The sequence below is a fragment of the Gobius niger genome (assembly GCF_951799975.1).
Source record: "Gobius niger genome assembly, chromosome: 18".
Taxonomy (NCBI): domain Eukaryota; kingdom Metazoa; phylum Chordata; class Actinopteri; order Gobiiformes; family Gobiidae; genus Gobius; species Gobius niger.
In genome coordinates, this window is record NC_136869.1 from 20004518 (window position 1) to 20029970 (window position 25453).

Consider the following 25453-nt stretch of genomic DNA (forward strand, 5'->3'; position numbering starts at 1 on the left):
TTAGAGAGGCCAGTGAGCAGGCCGTTACAGTCGTCTAACCTGCTGGAGACAAATGCATGGATAAGTCTCTCTAAGTCTGGTTTTGACACTATTCCTTTGATATTAGCAATGTTTTTCAGATGGTAAAAAGCTGCTGATGCTATTGCATTGATGTGCTTCTTTAATAGAACCCATAGATCTGAGTTGATTAAGAGGGGTCCCAAGATTGACCCCTGGGGGACTCTACAGGTCATGGCAATTTTGTCTAATAGAAGAAAGCGGGTGCTTCACACATCTAATTCATACCAGGTGCGTAGGAGAAGTCGTGCGTGAAGCTCGTAACAGGCCTTCTTCAGGCATCTTTTGCCTGAAGGCCTGGAGCCGAAACATTGCAATAAAGCAATAAAACCCATTTTTTGCAAGTTTCCCAGTGTGTGAGAATTACATTTGTTCACAATTTTGTCTAATACACAGTTGCCAATTTTGACAAAGTACGTCCTGTCCTCGAGATAGGACTTGAACCAGTTTAGAACGGTACCAGAGATTCCCAACCAGTTTTCTAACCTGTGAAGTAAGATCCCGTGGTCCACTGTGTCAAAGGCAGCGCTCAGGTTCAGCAGAACTAAAACCCAAGGCAGGCAAAACAGTTTGGTGCGGATATAATTTGTCACCTTGATCAGAGATGCCTCAGTGCTGTGGTGGGCCTGAATCCTGACTGGAAAATATCAAACACATTGTTAGACAGGAGAAAGTAAGTGAGCTGTTGCTACTTTCTCTAGGACTTATCAGAATCAGAATAGTTTTTATTGCCATTGTTTGGGAACAGGTTCACAAACTAGGATTTTTTCTCGGTGCAGACGTGCAACATAAAACATATAGCACAGAATTTAGATGAAAATAAGCTATAAAACTTAAGGTTATAGGGGCATGCATAAAGAATATTCAAATAAATAAGACAGGGGTTAGTAGTTGTTCAGTACTGTGGCACTGGCATCTCGTCTTTAGAAGAGCCTTAATAACTGCAGGCCTTCGGAAATGCTCCAGTCTCAAGTGAGCAAGCTGTGGTAACAAGCTGCTAATCAAGGCAGCTTGTACATGAACTCAGACCGGAGATAATCTCTTCGATTGTTTTGTCAGTAAGAGGTTAAGCTATTATCAGTCTCCCCATTAACTACATATAAAACACATACGGAGACCAAAGAACATCATAAAGTGATCATAATGATATGCGCATGTGCTATTCGCTGCTGCAGAATTCTAAATAACGCGAGACCTTTCATTGAAACAAGACAGATCTCGCGATAAGTGTGGACACACTGCTGGGCCTTCAAAGAGGGCGTGCGTATGGCGGTAACGGAGACTGCGGTAAATAAAAAAAGTCGTATTTTTAAAACTATATTTGACCTTTAGATGCACAATCCTATTGTTAACACGGCGTGCAAGTATTTAGACGACTGTGATATAGGTTAAATGCACGATGCATGTTTATTAAACGGGTTTTACTGACGAAAGCGTAGGCGCTAACGCTGGTTAGCTTCCAACAACGGTTAGCTAGCTAAAAGCATTATTCGTTGTCCCGCATAGCAGGCCTGTAAAAAAAAAAATCGGTAAAATGATCGCGTCTTGTGTCGTTTGTCGCTGGATGGGTGGTGAGTACGAGTATAATCTCGACCCCGCTATGACTTGTGTGTGTTTAGAATCCGACTGTGTTCTTTAAAATGTAATATTACTCAATAATTGTAGGGATGCAGGCTCTTGTTAGCAGCGCACTAAACTAGCTAGCCCTACCTCGGACAGAGACGTGCAGATCTCGGTATGGCGCTCATTTTTCTTTTAGCTTCCCAATATTTGCATTGCTAGTCTGAAGGCATTTTCTTTCCCTCAGAAATAATTGAATCGTTAAAGCCTCTGACCAATCCTGCTCCCCTTGGGAGTTCCCCTGCCTCACTCTTGGACCCGGAGATAGCGGGTTGAGTAGGTAAGGAGTACGGCTCCTGCCTCGCTACAAACTGGTGCATGTGAACATATTTTGACTCCGTCTCCATAGAATTTGATTACGAGTAGTGCTTTCATTGCGAACTACGCTGTTTTGTGGTTGTGTCATTGAGTTGGAATAATTTGAATCATGTTTGAATACAGGGAGGAGAAACTCAGAAGATGGAGAATGGACAAGGCACAGGCGCAAAGCTTGGCCTACCGCCGCTCACCTCAGAGCAGCAAGAAGCGCTTCAAAGGGTAAGCTCCATCCTGCAGTTACAGGGGGCGCTGTGGAGTCACAATAGCGCTGTGTGTGTTTAAATAATAATGCGCTACATTGCATTATTCATTCACTCCATACTTGGTGGTGGTACACTGCTATTGTAGCCACAGTGGCCCTGGGGTAGATATCTATTTATGCAAATTGTTGAGCCTAATCTATCTGCTATGTTTAGGCCAAGAAGTATGCCATGGAACAGAGCATTAAGAGTGTTTTGGTGAAGCAGACCATTGCCCATCAGCAGCAGCAACTCACCAACCTACAGGTGAGATACGTTTCCAATTTCTTAATGCAGCCCACAACATTTTTTCATATGTGGAGACTAATAAACTAGAGGCAGGCAAAGCAGTGTTTCCTCCCATGAATGGCCACTTCTGATAACACTGAAATCACTGGTTGGATATTCCCGTGTACACAATAGTTGAGGGTTCTCCTGTCCTGTGACATGTCATAGGAAGAGCAGAAGGCCGCGTTCCCCCTGCTTTTGCTTCTTCTGTTTTTTTCAGATGGTGTTGATCTTCAGTGAAGGCTCTAGTCATTATTAAAATAGTTGGCGTTTATGGGGCCTTGTTTTGCTCACTGCTGTTTGGTGTCTTGTTTTAATTGTGGGGCACTACTCTTCAAACTGTAACTTGAGACTAGCTTAATTACTTCCGTCTATCTTGCAAAGAAAATGCCGTTTTATCAGCTAAGGGATATTTAACCTCCTTTTCAGCACTTTTTCATCTTTACTGTCTTTCAGATGGCAGCAGTGACAATGGGCTTTGGAGATCCTCTCTCACCTTTACAATCGGTCAATAGATTATTAAATTTTTTCTGTGCGCATTCCAAATGAAAAAGGACTGTTACCCTTCTTTTACCGGTTGCCTTCGCAACAATCCATGCCCTTTTGTCAAGAATGCATATTTTATAAGAAGACATGGTTTGCACTGCTTTTGCCATAACTTCATGTAGAATATCCTCTTGTAATTTGGGTAATGGGACTGCTTTAAGTTGCTTCCTTGAATTCCTTGGTCTTAAGGCTATTTTTCCTGGACATTGTAGGCAGCATTTTCTCTCTGATCATAGGGTTTTGTTATTGGTAAAGTTGGTCTTTTTGAAAAATATGCATTTGCCCCATTAACAACAGTTCTTGGCATGGGATGAAAGAGGGATAGCAATCACTTTGGACCAAAATGAGAGAAGTACAGAAGTACTTAAGAGGTCTATTTGGCCATCTCAAAGTCAACTATTGGCTGTGTATTGAATTATCATCCCATTATCTCATCAATGTAGCAGTTAGGTCTATTATGGTTAAAACAGAAGTAAAAATAAACCATTGAACAGTTGCATAGCTCGACAACCTCTTACCCATCCACTGCTTTCAGCAAGAGTTTAAATGGATTTCATTTCAACCCCACTTTTTTGTTACCTAACTTGCATCCATGGACTACAGGTTAGTTGCTACGGATGACAAATATTTTAGGGCTGTGCATGTAAATGCATATGTGTTTACCCCTTTGAATTGTTCACTAGTAACAGGACAGAGGCTGTATGGTAAAAACAAGTGAGGACATCACCACTTACAACTCATACTTAATTCCGAGTTGTGCCGAATGCTTTATATTGATCTCTCTCACTTTTAAATTGGCCTCTTGGTTATTTTGGGGAAAAGCACAATAGGAAAAAGACAATCCTATAAATTGCGTGTGTGGTTGCTCTCTTCATTTTAACTTTTGCACTTATATTTTGTTTCTCCTGGTTGGCAGGTGGCTGCGCAGCGACAACGTGCTCTAGCCATCATGTGTCGGGTCTACGTGGGCTCCATTTACTACGAGCTTGGTGAGGACACCATCAGACAGGCTTTTGCCCCATTTGGTCCGATCAAGAGCATTGATATGTCTTGGGATTCTGTTACAATGAAACACAAGGTCAGTGCAGTTTCATGAAATGCTGGTGTTTTCAAGTAAAATCTCATCAGTTGTCCACATTGTTTGCAGGGTTTTGCATTTGTGGAGTATGACGTACCAGAGGCTGCACAGCTGGCTCTGGACCAGATGAACTCGGTCATGTTGGGGGGCAGGAACATAAAGGTGAGTGACAGAGCACGCGGTGCTCTGTGGGTTTTTAAAAGTGTCCATATGGCCATTCCAATATGTTATTTTTGAAAAGGTTCCAATGCATCTTTTGTTTTGTTTTTTGCTTCTGTATCCTATTTTAAGACACTGATTTGTTTTCTTTTTGTCTGTGTGTTGATTTTCAGGTACGTGTTTTGTGTGTCATTGCGGTGTGTGTGTCTGCTGTGTGTTGTGCTTCCATGATGTTACCAAGGCCGTTAGGAGCTCCAGCGCAGACGCCCTGCGGTGTCACGTGCCTCTATGTCCATGTTGTGCTGATGATGGGCTGCGCCTGGTTGGTGTTGCTTGGCCGCCCCATCTGTAGTACAGATCTTTCTCCCAACAATACGCTCGACAGATGTAGGAAGTTTACAGGGAGCTCTTTTGCAGAGAAGGCAGTCAGACAGTTAGGGTCACGCAGTAGCAATAATTGACATTTGGTAATTTTCGGTGTAGCCACCTGCTCAGCTAATAACTAGTTTCTTAGCTACATATTTATAATTCTGCAGAGTAATAAATGGTGGCTTAGTGTTTTTTTATGGACTAGACATTTTTTGCAGTGCGTATATTTTTTTCTTAAAATTGGTAGGCATTTTTCTAGTATACACTTTCTAAATTTCCCTCGTATAGATTGAAATAGACTTCCTGAGAAAACCTGGATGATGGTGGCTTTTCCGAAGTTATCACAACAGCCTCAGAGTGCGCGCCTAGTTACCCCTATGGATCCCCTACTCAGTCGCCCTACCCGTATGATCTGTGCTATAGGTTGGGCGCCCAAGTAACATCGGTCAGGCGCAACCCATCATTGACCAGCTGGCAGAGGAGGCACGCGCATATAACCGAATCTACGTGGCATCGGTTCACCCTGACCTGTCAGATGATGACATCAAGAGTGTGTTTGAAGCCTTTGGAAGGATCAAGTCTTGCACATTAGCCAGAGATCCCAACTCTGGGCGGCACAGAGGCTTTGGCTTCATTGGTGAGCTGATAGCCCCCAGTCGCTTGTGCTCATGTTGATATTGCTGTTCTATTGATGTACTTAATGTATTTACTTCTAGAATATGAAAAACCACAGTCAGCTCTGGATGCTGTATCTTCTATGAACCTCTTTGATCTTGGTGGTCAGTATCTACGAGTAGGCAAAGCAGTGACCCCACCTATGCCATTACTGACTCCCCTGACTTCTACAACACCTGGTGGCATGCCTCCTGCAGCGGCTGTAGCCGCCGCAGCAGCCACTGCAAAGATAACTGCCCAGGCAAGTATTAGTCCACCCAAAGGGGTAAAAATAAGGACTCTTCCAGTTTTAAATAACCCTTTTACAGACAAAATACTTTATATCCACAAGAGTGTTTTTAGAGAGATTTGTAGATCTGTATATAAATGAAAACCTTGGTTCTCTAATGTACACCCACGGTCCATTCTGCCTGAATGTCATTGTTGACGTTGGTGCCCTGCTCTGTGCCCTGCTCTGTGCCCCCTCTCCGATGTCATGGGCATCATGGTGTGAAGGAGGCTGTAGCTGGTGCGTCTGTTCTAGGGGCATTAACTGCACCACAACTTCTCAGTCAGCAAATGGGAATACCTCAAGCTGTTATGGCTGCCCAGGCACCAGGGGTAATCACTGGTAAGTGAAATCTTAATCTAGATTTTAGAGTAGCACATAAACACACTATTACTAAAGAAACGACTGTCAGTACACAATGTTGCCTGAATATTTCTCCAATCATTTTATTAATTGACATTGTGAGTGTATGTGTGTGTGTATAAAGCATATTGTGTCGATGAAGGGCACGCTTGACTATTTTTCTTAATTATTTATTTTAAAAAATAAGGTGTGACTCCAGTGCGACCTCCCATACCAGTGCTTCCCCAAGTGGGTCTGGTGAACCCTGTGCTTGCGTCGCCACCCGTCCTTTCTGCTCAGACTGTGGGCGCAAATCCTCAAGAAAAGAAAGAGGAGAAGGAGGAAACGCTACAGGATGGCACGGGACAAGAGATGTTGAGTGACCAAGAGCACATGAGCATTTCAGGCAGCAGCGCTAGACATATGGTCATGCAGAAACTGCTACGGAAATCTGAGGCAAGACTCCAATGAGGCACTCTTTGTTTATAAATTGTAATACCTGCTAACGCTCCATTTTCTTTTGCAGTCTACAGTCATGGTGCTCAGAAATATGGTGGGACCAGAAGATATCGACGATGACCTTGAAGGGGAAGTGACGGAGGAGTGTGGCAAATTTGGTTCTGTGAACAGAGTCATCATATACCAAGAGAAACAAGGGGAGGAAGAAGACGCAGATATTATTGTAAAAATCTTTGTAGAGTTTTCCAATGCTTCAGAAATGAACAAAGCAATACAGGCTCTTAATGACCGATGGTTCGGAGGTCGAAAAGTCGTTGCTGAAGTGTATGACCAAGACCGTTTTAACAGCAGTGACCTTTCTGCATAAACTCTGGTTCACCATCCTGGCAAACTCTTGCTCTAACGTTTCAGGCCGTCACTGCAGCCTTTGATGTAAGGCCATGGAACTTGTAATTATGTTTTTTTTATTTGAATTTTTAAAAAGTGAATGCTATTGTTATGTCATTCTGCAACAGTTTGTCAAGGTTTGCTTTGTCAAAGCTGTCATTTTGTGTGCAAACTGCTGAACATATGTTTGGTGTCTGCTCCTGTATTCTTTATAATAAATTGCTAAAATATGTGCACCTTTTAGTACAATATAGATTGAGTCTCCAATTAAACGTTCCTTTTTTGTAAACTGTTTCCAATGTCTATTTCTAATGTAAAACTATAAGTTAGATGTTAAAATTCTAAACTACAAACTGCTTGGAGAGAAGCAGCCTCTGGATAATGGACGGTAAACAGGCTATAGTAGTGGCCCCTGTCTGTAGCGCAGTAAGACAAGTCCGCCACTGGGTGGCGCTTTGATTACGCATGAGGCCTGAAAGTGGAGAGCTCAGCCAAGCCCAGCCCCCCACACGCTAAACCGGCCTGGCCTGCCTCATCCAGGGGTGGGAAGCGCGACTCCTGCAGCTCCTGCTGTCCGCTTGCATATTAGTACCTACCGAGGGGTAGAAGAAAGGCGCCAAGGATCTTCTATGTGGCACATATCGGATGTTATGAGGACATCTTTTGAGCGAGCCATGGGGTGTTTTTTCACAGCTCTCAAGTGAAGAAGTGTTTGTAAACGACAGCTTAAGCTCGGCACAAAGACGCTCAGTGAACTGCTAGCCCTCGTTAGCTAACCAGAGCTTACTAACAACACAGCTGCGCCGGAGAAATGTACGGCTGTGCAGTCCACTGGCTTTGTATCTAGTGCTGTTCATCCTACGACTGAAATCCAAATGTTATCATTGGGATCCTGATGCTCGTGCGCTTCGTTTTAGCCACTGATTGAGTCCATCTCTGCATTGCTGGGCATGTTCTGCTAGTCAGTGCTGAGCCTCAACGTGAAACCAGGATGTGGTAGTAGCAAAAGCATCGTTGACCTAATGTGCACAGAGAGTTCAAGTGTCTCCGTGGGCTTCTTACTACCAGTGTTTGTTTTGACTCCGGCGTGGATGGCACAAAGTGACTCGGACCTTGGCTTGCATCGGGGCTGAAACGGGATACACTAACTACCGCATCTGAGGGATTATTTTGTACCTAAGTGGATTCCGGCCTCCTGTTCAACTTCTTCGTGGGAGCTCCGTGATTGTTGTGACTTTGGCTGTGCCCGTTCCCATACAGTGTTTCTCCTGGTGGTCATAGCCCTACTTCGCCCCCGATGCGGAGAGTTCAGTAGCACCGGCAACCACAACCCCCAGGCGGCCGGACATGCTCAAGTGTATCCCCTTGTGGCGCTGCAATCGCCACGTAGAGTCGGTGGACAAGCGGCACTGCAACCTGCAGACCGTCCCCGATGAGGTATACCGCTACAGCCGCAGCCTGGAGGAGCTTCTGCTGGATGCCAACCAGCTCAAGGAACTACCCAAGGTAACGAGGTCCAGCCCGCGTTCACCCAGGCACTGGCAGGTGTCGTGCCTCTACATGAATCCAGTTAGAATCATGACATAACAGTGACACAGCTTGGTTCAGCAATGTTATGACAACGTTTACAGCCTGTCAACTCTCTCTAGTGCTTGATGACTGTGTTTGTCAAATGCTGGTGCACCAGAGACATTACACACCAAAACAAGTGGTGCATAGGCCACTTGAGTAGTTGCTTTGGATGCAGAGTGGGAAGGCATGTGTGGAATGAGCTGTAATCCTGTCCACACCCACACTTTCTTTCTACCATCTGAAATATGACAAAGGTTCACTCACATAGCCAAAGCATTTGTTTGGAGATAAGCAGCACCACTACTATGGTTTTCATTTGAGGTTATATTGACCCAAGTCCTCTTTCCCCAGAGCTGATTCTCATTGTAATGAGCCTTAAAGGTTGGTCTGAATGCTCTGTGGTCAGTTCTAGTCATTCATTAGGCATTGGTTGATAATGACGCTTTTATAAACCCAGAACCAGTCCACAATGGTATAATTGACATAGTGTCCTGCTGCTATCTTCCTTTGTGTCTGGTGTTTATTTCAGATGTAAACGGTGACCTTTATGAAGTCAACACTTATAATCAGTCCAAATGCACATTATTAGCAGCACCCTTGAACACATTGTGACAGTGTCTCCGTGGTGCCTGTCATGCGGCAGCCTTTGAGGCGTGGAATCGCAGACATACGGGTGTCAGTCTGTGGACAGGACGGTTCCAGGTCCAGAACCCATCCCATGTTACCCACAGGTGATGCCCTGATCAGGACGAGCACCTACAGCCGTCCTTATGCGCCGCTGTCTCGCTCTCGCGTCTCCTCCTATTCTCATCAAAATGAGTCTGTGGATGTACTTGTCACTTTTGGTTTATTTTTAGTCTGGTTTGTTCTTGCACACGCTCTGATGAAACACGGGGTTGCGAAGACACCAAATGATTTCCTTTTTTCCCCCCACAACATCTACAGTATGGGTGACTTTGACAACAACACAATTTGCACTCTCTATTATTATTGTAGGCCTTTATGATATGATATACTATTGTGTTGTCACGCCTGGAACCAAACTGGGCACTGTGCACTAGGGCGCCTGTGCCTATAGCTTATATTGGTGGGATTTTAGCTTGGTGAGCAGATGGTGCTTGATGCCCCGGTGGTATCTTAAGTTCTTCACTATACCACTCTTCTGCTGCATTGCCCCCCTTCCCCAAATCCCAACAGTCCTGTCCTCTTACCTTTTCTTTTAAAATCACATCCCCGCACCATATAATCACAGGAGCCGTTTCAGAAAAAGCCAGGGGTGTAATTTAATTGTGTTGGAAGACACTCACGCAGCGCTTTGTCTTTATGAAATGGGATGAAGTTTTAAGGATTGTCGGGGTAGCAGCTGGTGAGGAATTCCCCGCCCGCATCTTTAGCCCCTTAATGCTGTGACGTGTCTTTATTTGCTTTCTGCACATGCCTAATCTCGGAGTATCTCTTTCATCAGCCGTTTCCATGCCAGGCAGAAACGCTGTCTTCCATGATATTTGGTGACTGTGTGGGGTTGTTTGATGTTTAAATGCAATTCGCTTGAAAATGAATAAATCTGTTCCTCTGACAACGAGGGCCAGGGCTGGTGCTGTGGATGTACTGGAATTAGATTAGTGATTTATGTGTTAAAGTCGGATCACACTGCACATTTTATGAAGCTCGTCCAGACCAGGAGCATTAACATCTGCGACAAGTCTGAGATATGAGCTGCTAAACTAAACACAAACGTGCACTTTAGAAGATGTAGAGGTCTCTAAACTACAGGGAGAGCAGCTCCAGGAGACGGGATCATTTGTCCTTTGCAAGTTATGCTGTACTGCATGAATCTTTGTGATTAGTATTCAAATTATGCTTTCATTTTTCATTGAAATTAAAAGCCTTATTATATCAGATTATTCTTTTATTTACAAAGAAGGAAAGGCGCGTCAGCATGTGCATTTTATAGTGTTAGTCGTGGTCCAAAAAACCTTCAAACCTCCCAGTTCTCCACACGGGTTTGCCCATTTCTCAACTTTCAGGGCGCAGTACTGTCGCTGTAGTGCTAACATCAACCAGCTTGCTAGTTCACTATTGATTAAAATCCTGTATAATTGGATGTGTAGCAACAATATGCAGGAGGACACAACCAATTAATTCTACTAAATAAATGGGTATAGAGTAGGGCTGCACGATTTCGATTTGTCATGTTACTTTTAGGCTGTCAAACAACATGTTCTTGCTCAAATTGCCCCGCATTAGAACAATACACACTAATACTTAAAAAAATATGTGGTTTTATGTGGACCACTCTTCTGGATGAGTTTAGAACTCCAACATTACCTCTGGGGGACAGCCACGTGGCTAAAATAAGTCCAGGACGCAATCACGTGGCGTCTATCGAAACCCTTTAGAATCTGTTGCAGCTGAAGTGACATCTATCACTCCTTAGGTTATTGCAGTGGTCAAAACCTTGTTTGCAATTCGGTATCGATAAACCTTGCAGCCCAACATTTCACAAATTACTTCGAATTCCCAAACAACTAATAACCAAACAGCCATTTGCTTTGAAGGCTCTCAGAGATGTAGAGATGTTCAAATATCATCAACTGGACTGGACAAGCGCGTAAAGACACCTTTGAAAATAGAAGCGAAACGTCCTCCACTCAACCAGCCCAAGTCTGATTTAAAAATCTACTACAATCGAAGGCAAAGCATCCAGAAAGTGCACTCCCTTTCAACCCAAGAGACTCGCTTCCCAATTGGGCTTGTCAAAGAAGAGGGAATTATCTTTTTTAGGCATGCTGTCTCCAGTCCCATGACAGCTCACAAAGAAGCCCATTCATCAGTGCCGCGCTGCCGTGTGCCCCCCTCATATCCAATGTCATGGGTATGTGTGCTGCTAAACGCTCCAAACCAAGACTACCATCATCTATCTATGTTTTTTTGTTTTGTTTTTGCGGTCATGGCACCTGCAGAGGAGTGCAGAGGAGCAGGTGGATCGCAGGTACAGGCGGGGCGGCAGCAGCAGCAGCCCCAGCGCATGGAGCCGGTGTAGGGTATCTGCCTGCGTCGGCTCCATTTCACCATTATCCGAAAAGCGGAGCACACATCCTGGTTGGGGCGTGTCGCTACCTGACTGTGTGTGTAGCAATGATAGAGCTCATTATGATAATCCTTTTGTGCATTCACGTGGGCATTGATGAATCACACTGTTCCACATTAGTGTAGCTTGTTTTAAAGCGGGTGCTGATGGAATGAGTTTGATTGCGCAATAATCGGCACCAGTGCACCAGAAACCCCTTTTACCCCGCGCACAAACAGAAAACAATAAACAAAGATGATTTTGAGACCACTGATTTATAATGTGTGTTTTGTTTAGATGAATCTTTCAAGCTTCTCTCTTGCAGGCTCTTGTATGTTTTACAATTAGGACATTAACATTGACGGCAATCCAGTGTGAAATCTCTCAATCTGAGCCTTTTTAAACCTGTGCGTCTCTTTTGAAAACCACCCCCAGGACGAGCCTCTCAGTCGTTTGTGTTTCCTTTTAGGCAGATAAACCCGACAGATAGAAATCTCTTATCTCCCCCAGTCTTTTGTAAACACCGTGCTGGGGTTAAGTGACTCTCAAATGACATCCTCGTGCTGAAGTGTTTATTCTTATTTCGGCCGTGTAATGCCTGTATCACGATCATCAAGAACGGCTACAGTTGAATATTTGCCACTTTCAGGGTGTTTGATTCAGCAGGTCAGTCTTTCTCCTGTATGAAGTTTACTGTGCCGTTCTGAAGAGCCTGGAAGGTCTAAAGCAGACCAGTCCTGGAGTTTGTTAGTGACTTCAAAAACCTTGAGAAAATGAGAGGCACTAGGAAAAGGTAGGTTTGCTTTGGTGGAAAACTAGAGCCCTCTATCTGGTTGAACCTCTCCGGGCTGAGAGCTTCATTTTAATGCAAGAGCAGATTCAGCAGGTTTCTTTGTCTGAGCCCCCCTGACCAGCTGGTCTCACATCCTGCCCCCCCCTCTACCCCCTCCGTGCCTGGACACAGAGGTAAAGAGGAAAGGGCGCATGTGAAAGAGCGGTTTAGAGAGAGTCCGGACACCCAGGACGAAGAGCAGATAATGTCCACTGTAATGGTTTTACAAAATGGAAACGGATCTGTCGGAAGACCTCGTCGATTTTGCGATACATCGTGGCTTCTTGCGATATTGCCGATTATATATTGCACGGGCCCCACGAAATCCGTAGGCAACGTTCTAAGAAATGTGGGTCCCAGGCCAAGACCCAGTGGAGGGGGGAGCAGAGCTTAGTCTGACCGATCACGGCTCCATTGGGGATTCCCTGCTCTTAATGCCTTCTGTCCATCCACCAGCATCAGAGATTAGGCTGACATGGAGCGTCAGGTGGCGGTGGGAGAGTCGCCACCAAGCAAATGGCCCGTCACTTTAAGACTTCACACACACAAGTTACAACTCCACAACCCCACCCCCTCTTTCAGCTCAAGCCGAAGTTAAGTGCGTTTACATGCAACCCCTCCGACTGGATTTTGAACGCACTGGAGAAAATGACAACTGTTTTCCCATGGCTGCAGCTTAGCACAGTCCGGTGTGTTTCCAGTTTTGGTTGGCAGCCTCAAAGGTAAACAAAGAGGCGAGCCCGCGGTGAATAATTGATGCGTGCGGTGGCGGAGGCAGCTGTTTTGAAAGGGACTGTCAGTGGTCCCGCGCGATAGGACAGTAGCCCCCTTTGCCTTATGTACACACACTGTCCCCCCGTCAGCACATGAAGGTGAGCCTGTTCTCCCGGCGCAATTTACGACTCGGCCTTTTGAACCGCCAGTGCGATACGGGCTCAAAGGGCAAAAAAGTCTGCGAGCGCTAACGCAAGGTGAGGCGACGGCGTTTGAACTCTAAAAGGGAAAATGAAAGGATGGCCGCATCAGCACTTCCTTGTTTGCTCCTGCTCTGTCGCCGAATGAATCAGGCCGATCTCGATTGTTTTGTTGTCTCGCAGCTGTGCACTTCGGGGTCACGGTCATGTCTTGAACCATATGTTTGCTCCGCTTGAGTAAACTGGCCTTTCATAGCAGTCAGAAGTTTTGCGTGTTGTGTCTGTAGCTAGGGAGATCCGCAGTATTTAAGGGATTACCTCACAGCTTATTTCAAAATGGCCACGTATGTCTTAGATGAATGAAGTACTTTATTTTCTCTGCATTCGTGTTTTAATCCTTTTGAATAATAATGGATTACGCTTGTTTATTACAAAGCTCGACAAGCTTCTCAAAGAGCTACACTGTTTAGTCATTACTCATTCACACTCGGTGATAGTAAGACACTGTTGTGGCGACAGCTGTCCCGGGGTAGGTAGACTGAGCTGAGGCTGCCGATCTGCGCCCTCTGCCCCACTGACCATCATCACTCATTCACTCACACAAGTGGATGAAGTTCTGTCTCCGCTGTCTAAACCAGTACTTCTCAAACTTTTCAGACCAAGTACCACCCTAAAGAGTACTATATTTTACCTGTACAGTACCACCGTATAAAAAATTTTACTTTTCAAATACCTCAAGGCCTAGATCATGATCAAATCAGGACTAGTTTGGATGTGTAAAGGGTCTATAACGAAATCTCGAACTAAACCTCCCTATTTTTCCAAAAATTATCATTATCATATTATATACAGGACAGATAATGGTAAAGGGGGTGAGCAGAACAAATTGTCGGAGCCGGGACACACGGAAACCATCAGGGACCCACTGAGGTCTTCCGTCATTACTTTTGTTAAGAATAAACTTCTTTTCTTTCAGTTCTTGTCATGATTTTCTTAATTCAATTCCAATATCGCTTGTTTTGTTTTGATCAAACTATATACGGCCTTTTCTCATCCATTCAAGTTTTCGAACAATCACATTTTTACTTTTTTACTTTTACTCCTATTGTTCCGCCCTATTCTAAAGAAATAAAATCTGAATTGCCCGGGTGCTGATGTCCCAAGGTCTCTGGCATTAAAACCAACCACAAACAAGTGCTGCCCTTTATCTCCGGGCCACACGCTGCCATCACCAGCCTCTGTGCAGCTCCATGACACCTGATAGCCTCTTTTAGCCTGTGCACAGAGCGTCCCGGGGATTAAGAGGTGCTGCTGTCACCTACGCCCCTCACATCTGTCTAATCAAGTGCTCGTTTTTGTAAAGGCATTAGTAAAATTGACTTTCTGTTTGCATTTTTTGGGTCCAAGTTTAGGATTATTTGTTGATGCCGCTGTTGTTTTTCTTGCTGCTAATTTCCATGGGAGTGTCTAGATCCCGGGAAGTGGAAATCATCAAGTGCGCTGAAGAATGCCCTGTTTTTGTGTTTGTGAGGTCCGCTGCGCTTCAGCTTTGTTTTCCAATCTAATGATTGTGTCTGGAAAATGATGTAAAAGCTGCATTAAGGATTAATTATAACTTGGCTGAAAGTATCATAATACCAAGAAATGTACAGAGGAAGGAATCAAACCTAAATGTTTCAGCAAACGCAACATTGAGCATTTCTTTTATTTCAGAAAATACCTCTTTGATTTAAAGCCGCACTGTGGAACTTTCCATGTCGTGCTGAATGTTGCTACATCCCAGCGCAGAAACAAACATGCTCCCAATCAGTGGTTTCGCTAGGAGTAATTTCTCGCCTTCATTTTGACAGACACTGTTGTAAAAAATCCGTCATGAGCAACAGTATTTTAAAGAAGTTCATATAGCCTATATAAAGGCTGCATATTATTTATGTTAGGAAGAATGTGAGACTGCAGGATAAATGGAGCTAAATGAAACATGATCTGAGCAGAGTCATGGAATGCGAATTTTGCAACAGAAATGTGTTAAAACTTGTGCGAAAAGTCTCAGAGGAGGACGACCTATTCAGAGCATCATCTGCTCATCAATATCAAGGCTCTTATTACATTAATACAAAGGTAAATTAGAGCTTGCATTTTCTTAATGTTAACATAATGTTTAAGAAATGGGTGAACGGGACAATATTTAGCAAATCATGAGTCTTTGAAGCTGCTCATATTTATCCAAATCCTTGTGCTCTCAGCTCCGTTGTGAGATCCATCGCAGCACTTAAAGGGGCTGGATGCAAGTTGGCCATTTTATACTCACTACTGCCACCTCAGGTCAAACGTGTAACTGCACCTTCCATATTGAGCTCGTGCATGACGGCACTTCAAGTAACAACTTTTTGAGTGACAGTGCAGGATTTTAGAGGCAGTTCTGCAGGTCTGGGCTCATTCTACACATTAGGACATGGCTGGAACATGTAGGGGGAGGAAAATACATGTTTTTTTTTACATTTTTAAACTCCGTATTGTCCCTTTTAAGAGCTGTGTAGTTTCTGTTCGAAAAGCGAAACCATGCGATGTTAAACAGTGAAGTGAATCCTTTTAGAGAGAGCCCCGCGCGCCCCGAGATACAGCAGTGCTGCATCTTTAGTTTAATCACGGCTTAATTTTCACATCATTACATCTACATTTCTTCTTCTCATGCCATAAATTCATAAAAAACACATGGTCAAAGCACATTCAGCTGGATGTTTGGATCAAATCTTCAGCATTTAAATTGTCCGCTTTTGCCCAATTTGTTGAATATCCGAATTGGACTCCGTTCCTCTGTATAATCTAATGTTTCAAAATTTTAAGAAATGATAAATGCATAGACTTGTTGCATTTGAGGCATTCAAAATGTTGTTTTGGGGCCTTGGAAAACCTTATGGAAAAAATGTTTGCATAAGATGTACAATATTGTGTAACTTTCCGCGTTAGAATGTTTTGTCTATTTCTGTCTGTGGAAACGCTTCACTGCTGATCTTCATGTAATGCAAGTTTCTCCCTCGTGTCCGACCACTTCCACTTTCACTACTATTTAAGTTGGTCCCCTATAGCTCTCAGCGAAGTGACGAGTCAGGCAAGTGGAGGTGAGGTATTTTCCACCTACACCCGTGATTCAATAAATGCTTGCACTCTATTCTATGTATTGGATGAAGTGTTACGTTGTGTGTGGCTTTAAACACAAAGTAACGTCCAAAGTCTGTGAACACTTCCCTATAGGCATCATTTGCCCTCCACAAAGACGAGTGACAGAGACGAGGCCAGCGGAGGTCAGAGGGAACACAGTGGGCGACATTTGTGAAAGCAACAAAGCGATGTGTACACACTACTATGCGTCACGCGTGTGCTCCGCCTCGCTGCCACCACAATGTGCGCCTATTGTGCAGGACGTCCTAGTCCTGGCTACTGCGCTTGAAGCCTGTCCTTGTGCGGCTGATGTGTTAAATGAAATGCCCTGGCGATTCTGACCACTGAATGAGCAAGCGTTAATTACTGCGGCTTTGTGTATTGAAAGGTCAGATATTTTAAGTTCGCAGTTTACAATGCCTCCTTTTGTGTCAACTTTCTAATTATATATGTGGTTGAACTTTTGTCCTTCCTTTCAGAGCGTAATTGCTTGGGATTGTTGTTGCTGTGGATTTGTTACAAACGTTTTTATTTTTTATCAAGCCTTTTATCCCGGAACTTGGTCTTCTTTTCCACAATAATACATAACGCAGAGATAGCACTTTTCTGAGCGGCTGGGCGGGAGGTTAAAAGTAGGGATGCACCAGTCCGATACCGGTATCATATCGGAGCCGATACTGAAAAAAACACGATAGGTGTTGGCTACAATTATCCGATACTGAACCGATACCAGTTTTGGCTCTCAACACCTTAAAAACACAACTTGCTGTACCTTATTTTGAAGGGCAGAACCTGGAGAATCAACTTGTTGAGTTAGTTTTAACCTACGCAAATGCACCTTTAATCGGCATGCTAAAGCTAACAGGAGCATGCTAATGCTAACGTCAGCTAATCAAGGTTAGGTCAGAAACTTTGATGAATAAAATCGGTCACTACTTGAGTGGCCAAGTGTAGTTCATGAAATGCTGATAAAGAATAATTGATCTGACATATTTTTATGCACATGTTGTAATGATCAGATCACTTTATATGAGCTGTTTATATGAATGTAAAATAGTCTGTCCCATTGGGATAGTGTTGACAAGCCAGTGATCCATTAGTTTTCTAATAGATATAATTCATAATGGATCTGTATACAAGAAAACATCACTATATTGATCTCACAATGGAGATAAAAGGACCATTCACTTTTTCACTCAGAGAAAACCACTTGTAAGAAAGTCTCTCTGTTAATATCGGTTAATGTAGATTTTGCAGATACTCAAACTGGTATCGGAAGCAAAAAAGCTGGATCGGTGCATCTCTAGTTAAAAGAGCTCTTCCTGGTTACGAAGGGCCGTGGAAGAGCTTGGGCAAAATTGGAGGAGCAAGGTGTGAGGAGACGTCACGGCACATTTAATAGTTGCCACAAAAGATTCAAAGATTACTCAAACATGCGTGAACACAACTCCAGAATATGATTTCATGAGAGAACATTGTTGACGTTTTCTTGGCATATTATCCACCCTTTAAAAGTCTGTATTAGTGTAACGTAGGAGTAGCAGATTTTGGGAACAAGCAGCTTTTCCCAGTTCTTGTTCAGGCCGTCTTAAATGAAGTCACCACAGCCGTGGCGGAGCATGTGACATTTGAGGAAACCCAGGCATGTCTGGAATCTCCAGGAGCGTGTGCCCTGCCCTCGCCGTTCACAGCGCTCCTCCTGTCCGCCACACACTCCAACTCTCCCCTCGGACATTCCTGCCGGCAGAGCCCACACGCAGCCACAGCTCTGAGGCAGCACTTGGGACAAACATTACACTCAAGACCAGCACACTTTTGGAGTGTTCTCGTTTAAATACGGCTCTTTCTCCCCAAGCTCGGTGTGTTAATTAAGTCTATGCTCATGTGGGACCAGATAGTAATGGGGATAGGGTCCTCTGCAGATTAAAGAAAAACTGGTCCATTTTTGCAGATGTATGTCTAAACTGATCGAGTTAGGGCTCACTCTAGTTTTCTGTTGTGATAGTTTCTCCTGGTTTCTCCTCCAGTTGCAACTTGAATTGTATCAATTACTACAATGCACATTTCAAGTCAGCTTATTGTGACAGAATATCAATATTCCGATATGTTTGGATACTTTATTTGGTGACGCTGCATCGATATCGCAGTCTGCTGTGCCGATGAGTTGTCTTTGCTTTTAACTCTAATGAGGCGCCCCAATCATTTTGCTGCAGATCTGAAGAAAGTTAACCTGGCTAACACCAGGCTGCTGTGTGCGCTCGAATTATTTCGAACTGCACAACAGCCTGGGGACCATGGCCAAATCTCCGGTGGATTTGGGAACCAATCACAGAGCGAGGAGGGACGGCAAGACGATGACGCACTATTCGATATATGGAAGCTTGTAGTTTATTTACGGATAATTAAAAAAAAAGTTTATTTACGGATCCAACATGACAGCAGCAGACACGATGGTATTTTTTGATCAAGCTTTAGACCTTGTTCTAAATAATTTAGCTCAAAAGTTTACAGCGGGTACGTCATACGTCATCTCATACGATGATATGATTGGCTGGGGCTACGTGCAGACGCATGAGACTTTTTTTTTCTTTTTTTTCGTATCGCCCAATAAACGACTATGGACGATCGTAAACCACACCTCTCCTACGAGAAAATGAATTGGTGGTCCCCAGACTAAATATCACTTGTGATTTTAGTCTGGTGTTAGCCAGGCTAGAAGAAAGTCACATTTACAGTTAAATACAAAAACATTATAGACTGTATTGCATGGTTTTACAAAATCTGTTTTAATATAAATGTGTGTCTTTAAAAATTAATGATTTGACTAGTGATGGGATTTACAGCGCTTTCCCAAGAGCCGTTTAAAAGACTGGCTCTTTTTAATATACAATTTTAATAACACCAGCCAGTTAACTCAGACACGATTGATAAAAGGCACTTATTTATTTAAATCATCTAAAATTACATTGGGACTGATATTTACGCTTTGAAAAACGTGTTTGTGAATCAAATCATGTGCACAACTAATAAAGATTGACATCCGGTTCGAACCGTTCACCTTAAAGAGCCATTCAAAAGAACGGGTCATGAACGTCACATTACTAACGGATAAAAATCAAATCAAATGTATTGATATAGCACATTTAAAACAACTGTTGCTGACCAAAGTGCCTCACAAAAAGGTCTACAGTACAAAAAATATATATTAACAATACACACTATACAAGCAGCAAAGCACTAACAGCTCAGATTTTGGCCGTGATATGTGCTAGACAGTATAAAAAGCTTTTTGGTTGAAATATGTCTTAAGCAACACTATTGCCACCTCCATTGTAAATTAGTTATCATCATGTAATGTTGTGTTTCCCAACTGGGGTACAGGTACGCAAACACATAGCAGGGGGAACTTCAGATTAACAGGAGGTGAATTTTCAAAGGAAAATTTCATTGTGCTGTTGAAGCAACGAGTATTTGAACTTATGTTTTATCTATAGCATGTTGAGTTGAATGATTTGTAAATCAACAGCAGCACCTCGAAGGATAGTCGGAGGCTGTATTGTGTCAAATGGTGTGTGATTCCTGATTGGGCACGTGCCCCGCTGTGGATGACTGAGGTGAGATGTGCATTAGCCGCTCCTCTGTGGCTTAAAGCTAATGTTTTGGCGGTTCTTGGCGCAGATCCCTGTCGGAGTCAGGTGGGTAGGCCGTGCGGCAGGCCTGTAATTACGCTGTCTCTGTGACTTATTAGTGGGCTCTGTGCAGCCGTGCAAAGCGCCGGTGTTCTTTATGTCATGAAACCTTATGCTGGGGATAAATCATTGTCTCAGATGTTCATTGTCGGAGATGCTAAGCTCACAGGGCTAATATTTGTGCAGACAGCAAAGCTGACATGAAGTTAGATTTGACATCGTAGACTTGCGGGTTTGCAGTCTGCACATGGGGTAACCTGGAGTCACCGCAGCCGTCTGTCAAAGGTTTTCTCATTTTTCTGTAGATGTTTGATTGAAAAGGTTGACTTGTTTGATCATGTGCTTCGTAAATGTTTAATCTGGCCTGTTTTTAATCTCATAAAGCTCTGACTAAGAAAAACCACAAAGTAGAAAGCTTTTATCAGTTGTCAACGTGTTCTCATTACTTGTGTGCACAGTTAAATGTATGGTCTCCCATGGTTAGCGCAGCATCCCTCGGAGGGCATCTCCACCCCACTGGTCTCCATGGTGACGCCATGTCTCCCAGGGCCGGCGCTCCGTCCAATGGTGTGGCCATTGTGTCGTCAGGGAGCATCAGAATACGGGCTTCCCTTCTCACCACAACCGCCGCGCTCATTCATGTGCGTGTGGAGAAATGTGCTCCGGCAACTTATCTTTTTCTCTCTCCGCTCCACGCTTCGGCCTTGGCCTGTGCCCAAACCAAACCTGTCAGAAGTGGAGGGAGATTGAGGGCGCTCTCAAAGCCTCGCTCTGTCCTTGGGCTTTGGAAATGCTACAGCAGCGAAAGATACTTTATAGCCGCACACAGAAAGTAGAGCAGTTGTTTTCCCACAGGGACCAGGAGTACACAGATGACTTTGTGCTGTTCTTGTGTTGTTTTTTTTGCAGTCTCGTAGTAATGGGCGTTGTGCTTCTGGACTGATACTGAAATATCTGTGTCATTACCAAAAGTATCTAAATGATAAAAATAGTAAGCCGTGGGACTGACAGCTCAAGCTACATCTCAGACTGGCATGTTTTTGCGAGCATTTTGCATGATTGTTTTTTTCGTCTTGTTCTCTTCTACGATTAGTGTTTTTAGACAAACCCGTTTTAACTCTGCTTTTTGTGCACTGTTCAAAAGTGCAAGGCTCAGTTTACGTTGCCATTGTGTAGAAAATACTCTCACCAATGTGTAGAGGCTTTACATTTCCAGAGCGCAGAAAAGGTCTCTGAGAAATGTGAAGAGGAAATTGAGATAAAGCTGAGAGTTTGAAAGCTGTGCTGCAAATTGATAAGTGCTGGGTCACATGACTTTGGTCCGGATGAGGCAGACTGGACACACAATGGTTCGATTGTACAACAACCTGCAAGACTTTCTCAATGCAAGTGGAATGTACTACCTCATGCTCAGATATTTTCAATGGGCTGGTGGCTCCATGCTTCGGTTTATGTTGTTCTAAAATAGGATGTGTATTTACTAACTACAGTAGAGTGTAGTTTGTGGGTTGGCATTGGGCACTGGAATATTACAGCCCTAGTTGTCCAGTGTAGTGCCCTGTGCTGTGAGCCTGCGGTGCACAGCTCTGGCTGTGTCCTGTCCCCTGCAGGAGGCCTCAGTGAGGGACAAATGGAGCGCTGCCAGTGGGACAGCACATACCGGAACCAGCCCATCCAGGAAAGAGCCAGTGTCCAATGTGGACTATAAACAATATGGCTTTGGTTTGTCTCATTGTGGGAACGGACAGGCTCATTCCTGCTGTGTGACTGCATCACTGGAGAATTTTACTAAAGTGCACAGTCTGAATGGGACAGGGCACACTACTGCTCCATTATTCCATTAGACAAACACTGTGTCAGCAGCTTATTTCCTTACTCTGTTTTTCTAAGGCAGGGCACATTCAAGTCTGTTCTTTAGTCCTCTGTCTTTGTTGATTTTCGATTGGGTTTACTACAGCAGAGCCCGTCCCTGTTGTGTAAAGTAGGCTGTTACTAGTGACTGTCCATTGGAAATGTTGTAATTGCTAGTGTCAGGAAAGTGAAGGTGAACGCTGTGATAGCTGAGTCAATCACAGCAGAGTTGCTCTGGCTGCTGCTTTGACTCTGTTTTGCATTGCAAACTTGTCCCTGGCCTTGGCCCTTTTGCTCTCTGTCGTGCACACGTCTGCACTCTACGGAGAGGTGTGCACTCTCGTATTAGTGCACGCCACTTTTACTAAGCATCAGCAAAGCAGTAATTACCCCTCCGATTTTAGGGATTACTCTTGTCTATTTTTGAGATGCTAACTGAAGTCACCTTACAGTGGCCAGCTCTCATTTAGGACAAGTTATACAATTACATTGGCTTACAACAAATTTGTGTTTTGTGAGGTGATTTATGACAATCCAAATCCAAAAATCACATTGGTTTTGCTCAGTCATCAGCCAAATTTTGCGGAAGGGTATTGTCTTTATTGTCTTTTACTGTCCTCTGTCCTGGTGTCTCTGTCCTCAGTCAGGGAAGACTGGGCTTGGTTGTAACATAATTTGCATTTGTGCATGCTGTTTGTTTTGGGAAAGCAATTATTCACTTTGCACAAAAAACCTGACCTGATACAGAAAAATGCCATTTTCAGATTATGCAAATACATTGTAACCCTGTGTAATTGGAGGCTGCACAAAGTTTTATGCTATATTTTGATTTTTGAGCATTAATCTTTATAAAACCTTGAGTTTGCATTAAGCCATGTTAATTTAACATCTTAATCTCACCATAACTCTACTCTCAGCAGTTTGTTATACAAGTTGACACACAAACTGCAAAAGTAGTCCAGTGTCCTAATCTTTGGAGCATATGTCACGCTCTTTCACCTCAGTGCCACGTGCACCTGTTGGCTCTCAATCTTACAGCCATCTGCAGCTTACGCCAACTCATCTGCACAAGCACAAAAACAATAGAAGGAGCGCGACAGTGAAATGCCCCCATCAGCAGCACATATGGGTTTTCCTTTGAGCCTGAGGGTAAAAACTCCTGCTCTGCGGTTGTTTATTAACTATGTTTAATCTTTGCTCACGGCTGAGAACATCGGCTTGTGTTTCATTCTGTTACGTGTGGGTCACAAAAGTCATCAAAGGCTTGTGAATTAGCATGAAGCACTTTTTGCACTTCTGCGTCTCCAGCAGCAGAACCTGGTGCAGAACGCCGCCCTAAGCCGCTTCGTCTTGTCTGGCCGTCCCCGCTGTAGTTAAAGATGGCTAATGCCTGCGCGGTCGGCCCAGACTTGGCTTGTGGCGGGCGGCGCTGGGCTGTTTGCAGTGTGCACAGATCAAAGTGTGCGAGGCAGGTGGAAGTCGACAAACTGTCACTCAGGCTCTCTGTGTGGCCTGTGCGTCTGCAGGACACGGGCCCATGAGCAGAGCCATCACACGCACACACACACCGGCACTTAGCCCACGACACACAAATGACTGTGTTTACCTACATGCACATTAACTTTAATAGCCACAACCACATAGTAGGTTAACTGGCTCCTGGACAGTGGTGCTGGAGTTCTACTTACTTGGCTGGAACTAAAATTACTTTGTGTCATTCCAAATCCATTTCATGTTTTGCTCAATTCTGAAGTAACTACTACTGCTTCAGCTATAGCTACTAGCATTGCTTCTGTCACTTTTACACTGCGTTCCAAATTATTATGCAAATTGGATTTTTGATTCAAAAAGGTAAAAAATAATAATAATAATAATAATGAAACTCATGGATGGTTTCGTGTCTTGGGGCTCTATGAATCACTGACATTAATCTCAGAGACCTGGGATGATTAGTTTTCAGGTTAAGCCCAGTTATGGGAAAAACTACTGACATGATGTGGACCCCCTCCTCCCCTGACCTCACCCCTATTGAGAACCTTTAGAGCCTCAACAAAAAAAACTATTATGAGGTTGGGAGGCAGTTTTCATCCAAACGGCAGCTCTGGGAGGCTATTCTAACATCCTGCAAAGAAATCCAAGCAGAAACTGTCCAAAAACTCACAAGTTTAATGGATTTAAGAATTTTGAAGCTGCTATCACACAAGGGCTCCTATGGTAAAATATAACTTGACCTGTTAAGATTTTTTTGATTGAAATAGCTTTTGATTTTAGTAAATATGACCTCCTAATGCTACAAATTCAACAAATGACCATTTTCAGTTAATTACAAGCTTTAAAATGTATTGAAACGATGAGTTGCATAATAACTTGGAACAGTAGATTTTTTACTATAGGTAGGTTACAGTATACAGTAGGTTTTTACTATATTTATTTTTGGAAAAAATACTGTTATCACTGGGAGGTTTTTTCCACCACATTTAAATGATCCTCTACCAGGTAAAGACTTGAAAATTATGCTGACTCTCATTTTAGTCGACAATTTAGAAAATCTTAGAAAAATGTCATTTGCATAATAATTTGGAACGCAGTGTAGTTGTAGTAGCTCTGGCCGTTTATTCCCCTGTGTTACGCTGTGAAAGCTGAAGGTAGTTGAGCTGCTGTTTCCAACTCGCTTCTAGCTCTCGCAGTGCTTCCCACAAATCCCATTTCTTTACGTGATTTCAGGCATTTGTCAGACGGGGAAGTGAAACAGGGACGCGAGTTTTGCTTCTGTGTTAGTAATTGATGAATACGTGCTATGTTTACTGTGTTATTACTCGACTGCAAGAGCATTAGTCTCTTAATTTTAGGATGACACATTTTTATTCATTGATTACTGTACGCTTGGAGAGCAGAATAAGATTTACTGGTCAGTTAAACATGACTGCAGTCTGTGTCCTCATTCGTTACATGTTCCTCCCCGAACACAGCAGGGGGGAGGGCCTTTGTCCTGTTGATTCCTAATTAATAATTCGCCTCTGGTCCCCTTTCCCCCGTCTTCTCTGGAGTGTCCTCTCTTTCTGGGAGCGCTGTGATCCCCAATCCTTCTCGGTCGTTCCTGCCTTTTGTTGTCCGCCGCCATTGTGCTCATCCCTCTATTCGCCGGCCGGGCTCTGTGTGTGTCGTCTTGGCCCGAATGACAAAAGTAGTGTTCCCCCGGTTGGGCAGTGAGCGGGATAGGGGGGGGGGGGGGGGGGGGGGGGGCAGGGGCTGGGGAGTGACGGCTCAGTGTGGGGGCAGGCGGCTTGGTCTTTGTCTCTTGGTCCAAAGGAACTGGAGGGATGCTACAGAGGTGGAGCGGCCAGAGCAGTGAGGGGACAAGGGGAGGCCATGAGGGGCGGTTCTGTATGACTGGGAGCTTTTAAAATGTGCCGTTAATTTACAGGAAGTGCTTTAACCAGTGTAAAATAAATCATCTTTACACTACAAGCTGCCTCAAGTTGTGTTGGATTTATGTTGGAGTGTGTTCACTTTGTTTCTGACTTACATTTATGGCACCTAAGAGCCTGGAAGTATTACAAA

General features: G+C 43.9%; 2 protein-coding genes across 10 annotated transcripts in view; both read left to right on the plus strand.

The window, feature by feature from the left end:
* Positions 1 to 1243: 1243 nt before the first annotated feature.
* LOC306978175 (poly(U)-binding-splicing factor PUF60-like) lies at positions 1244 to 7046 on the plus strand. Of its 2 annotated transcripts, XM_079576679.1 has the most exons (11): positions 1244 to 1344; positions 2119 to 2214; positions 2412 to 2501; positions 2979 to 3029; positions 3985 to 4146; positions 4216 to 4308; positions 5098 to 5311; positions 5391 to 5590; positions 5845 to 5959; positions 6168 to 6415; positions 6486 to 7046. In XM_079576679.1, exons 1-11 carry the CDS (start codon positions 1324 to 1326, stop codon positions 6783 to 6785), a joined length of 1590 nt encoding a protein of 529 aa, XP_079432805.1. In that variant the 5' UTR covers positions 1244 to 1323; the 3' UTR covers positions 6786 to 7046. The 2 variants fall into 2 exon arrangements, with proteins under 2 accessions (XP_079432805.1, XP_079432806.1); XM_079576680.1 differs by lacking the exon at positions 2979 to 3029.
* A 338-nt stretch (positions 7047 to 7384) lies between these two features.
* The window catches only part of scrib (scribble planar cell polarity protein), a 57518-nt gene continuing 39449 nt past the window's right edge, over positions 7385 to 25453 (plus strand). For 3 of the 8 annotated variants that reach the window (XM_079576669.1, XM_079576672.1, XM_079576676.1), the window contains exon 1: positions 7387 to 8311. In XM_079576669.1, the coding sequence (XP_079432795.1) occupies positions 8153 to 8311 (159 nt within the window). In that variant the 5' untranslated portion in view covers positions 7387 to 8152. Of the gene's footprint in view, positions 8312 to 25453 lie in introns of all 8 variants that reach the window. The other 5 variants (XM_079576671.1, XM_079576674.1, XM_079576670.1 and 2 more) reach the window with 4 other exon arrangements.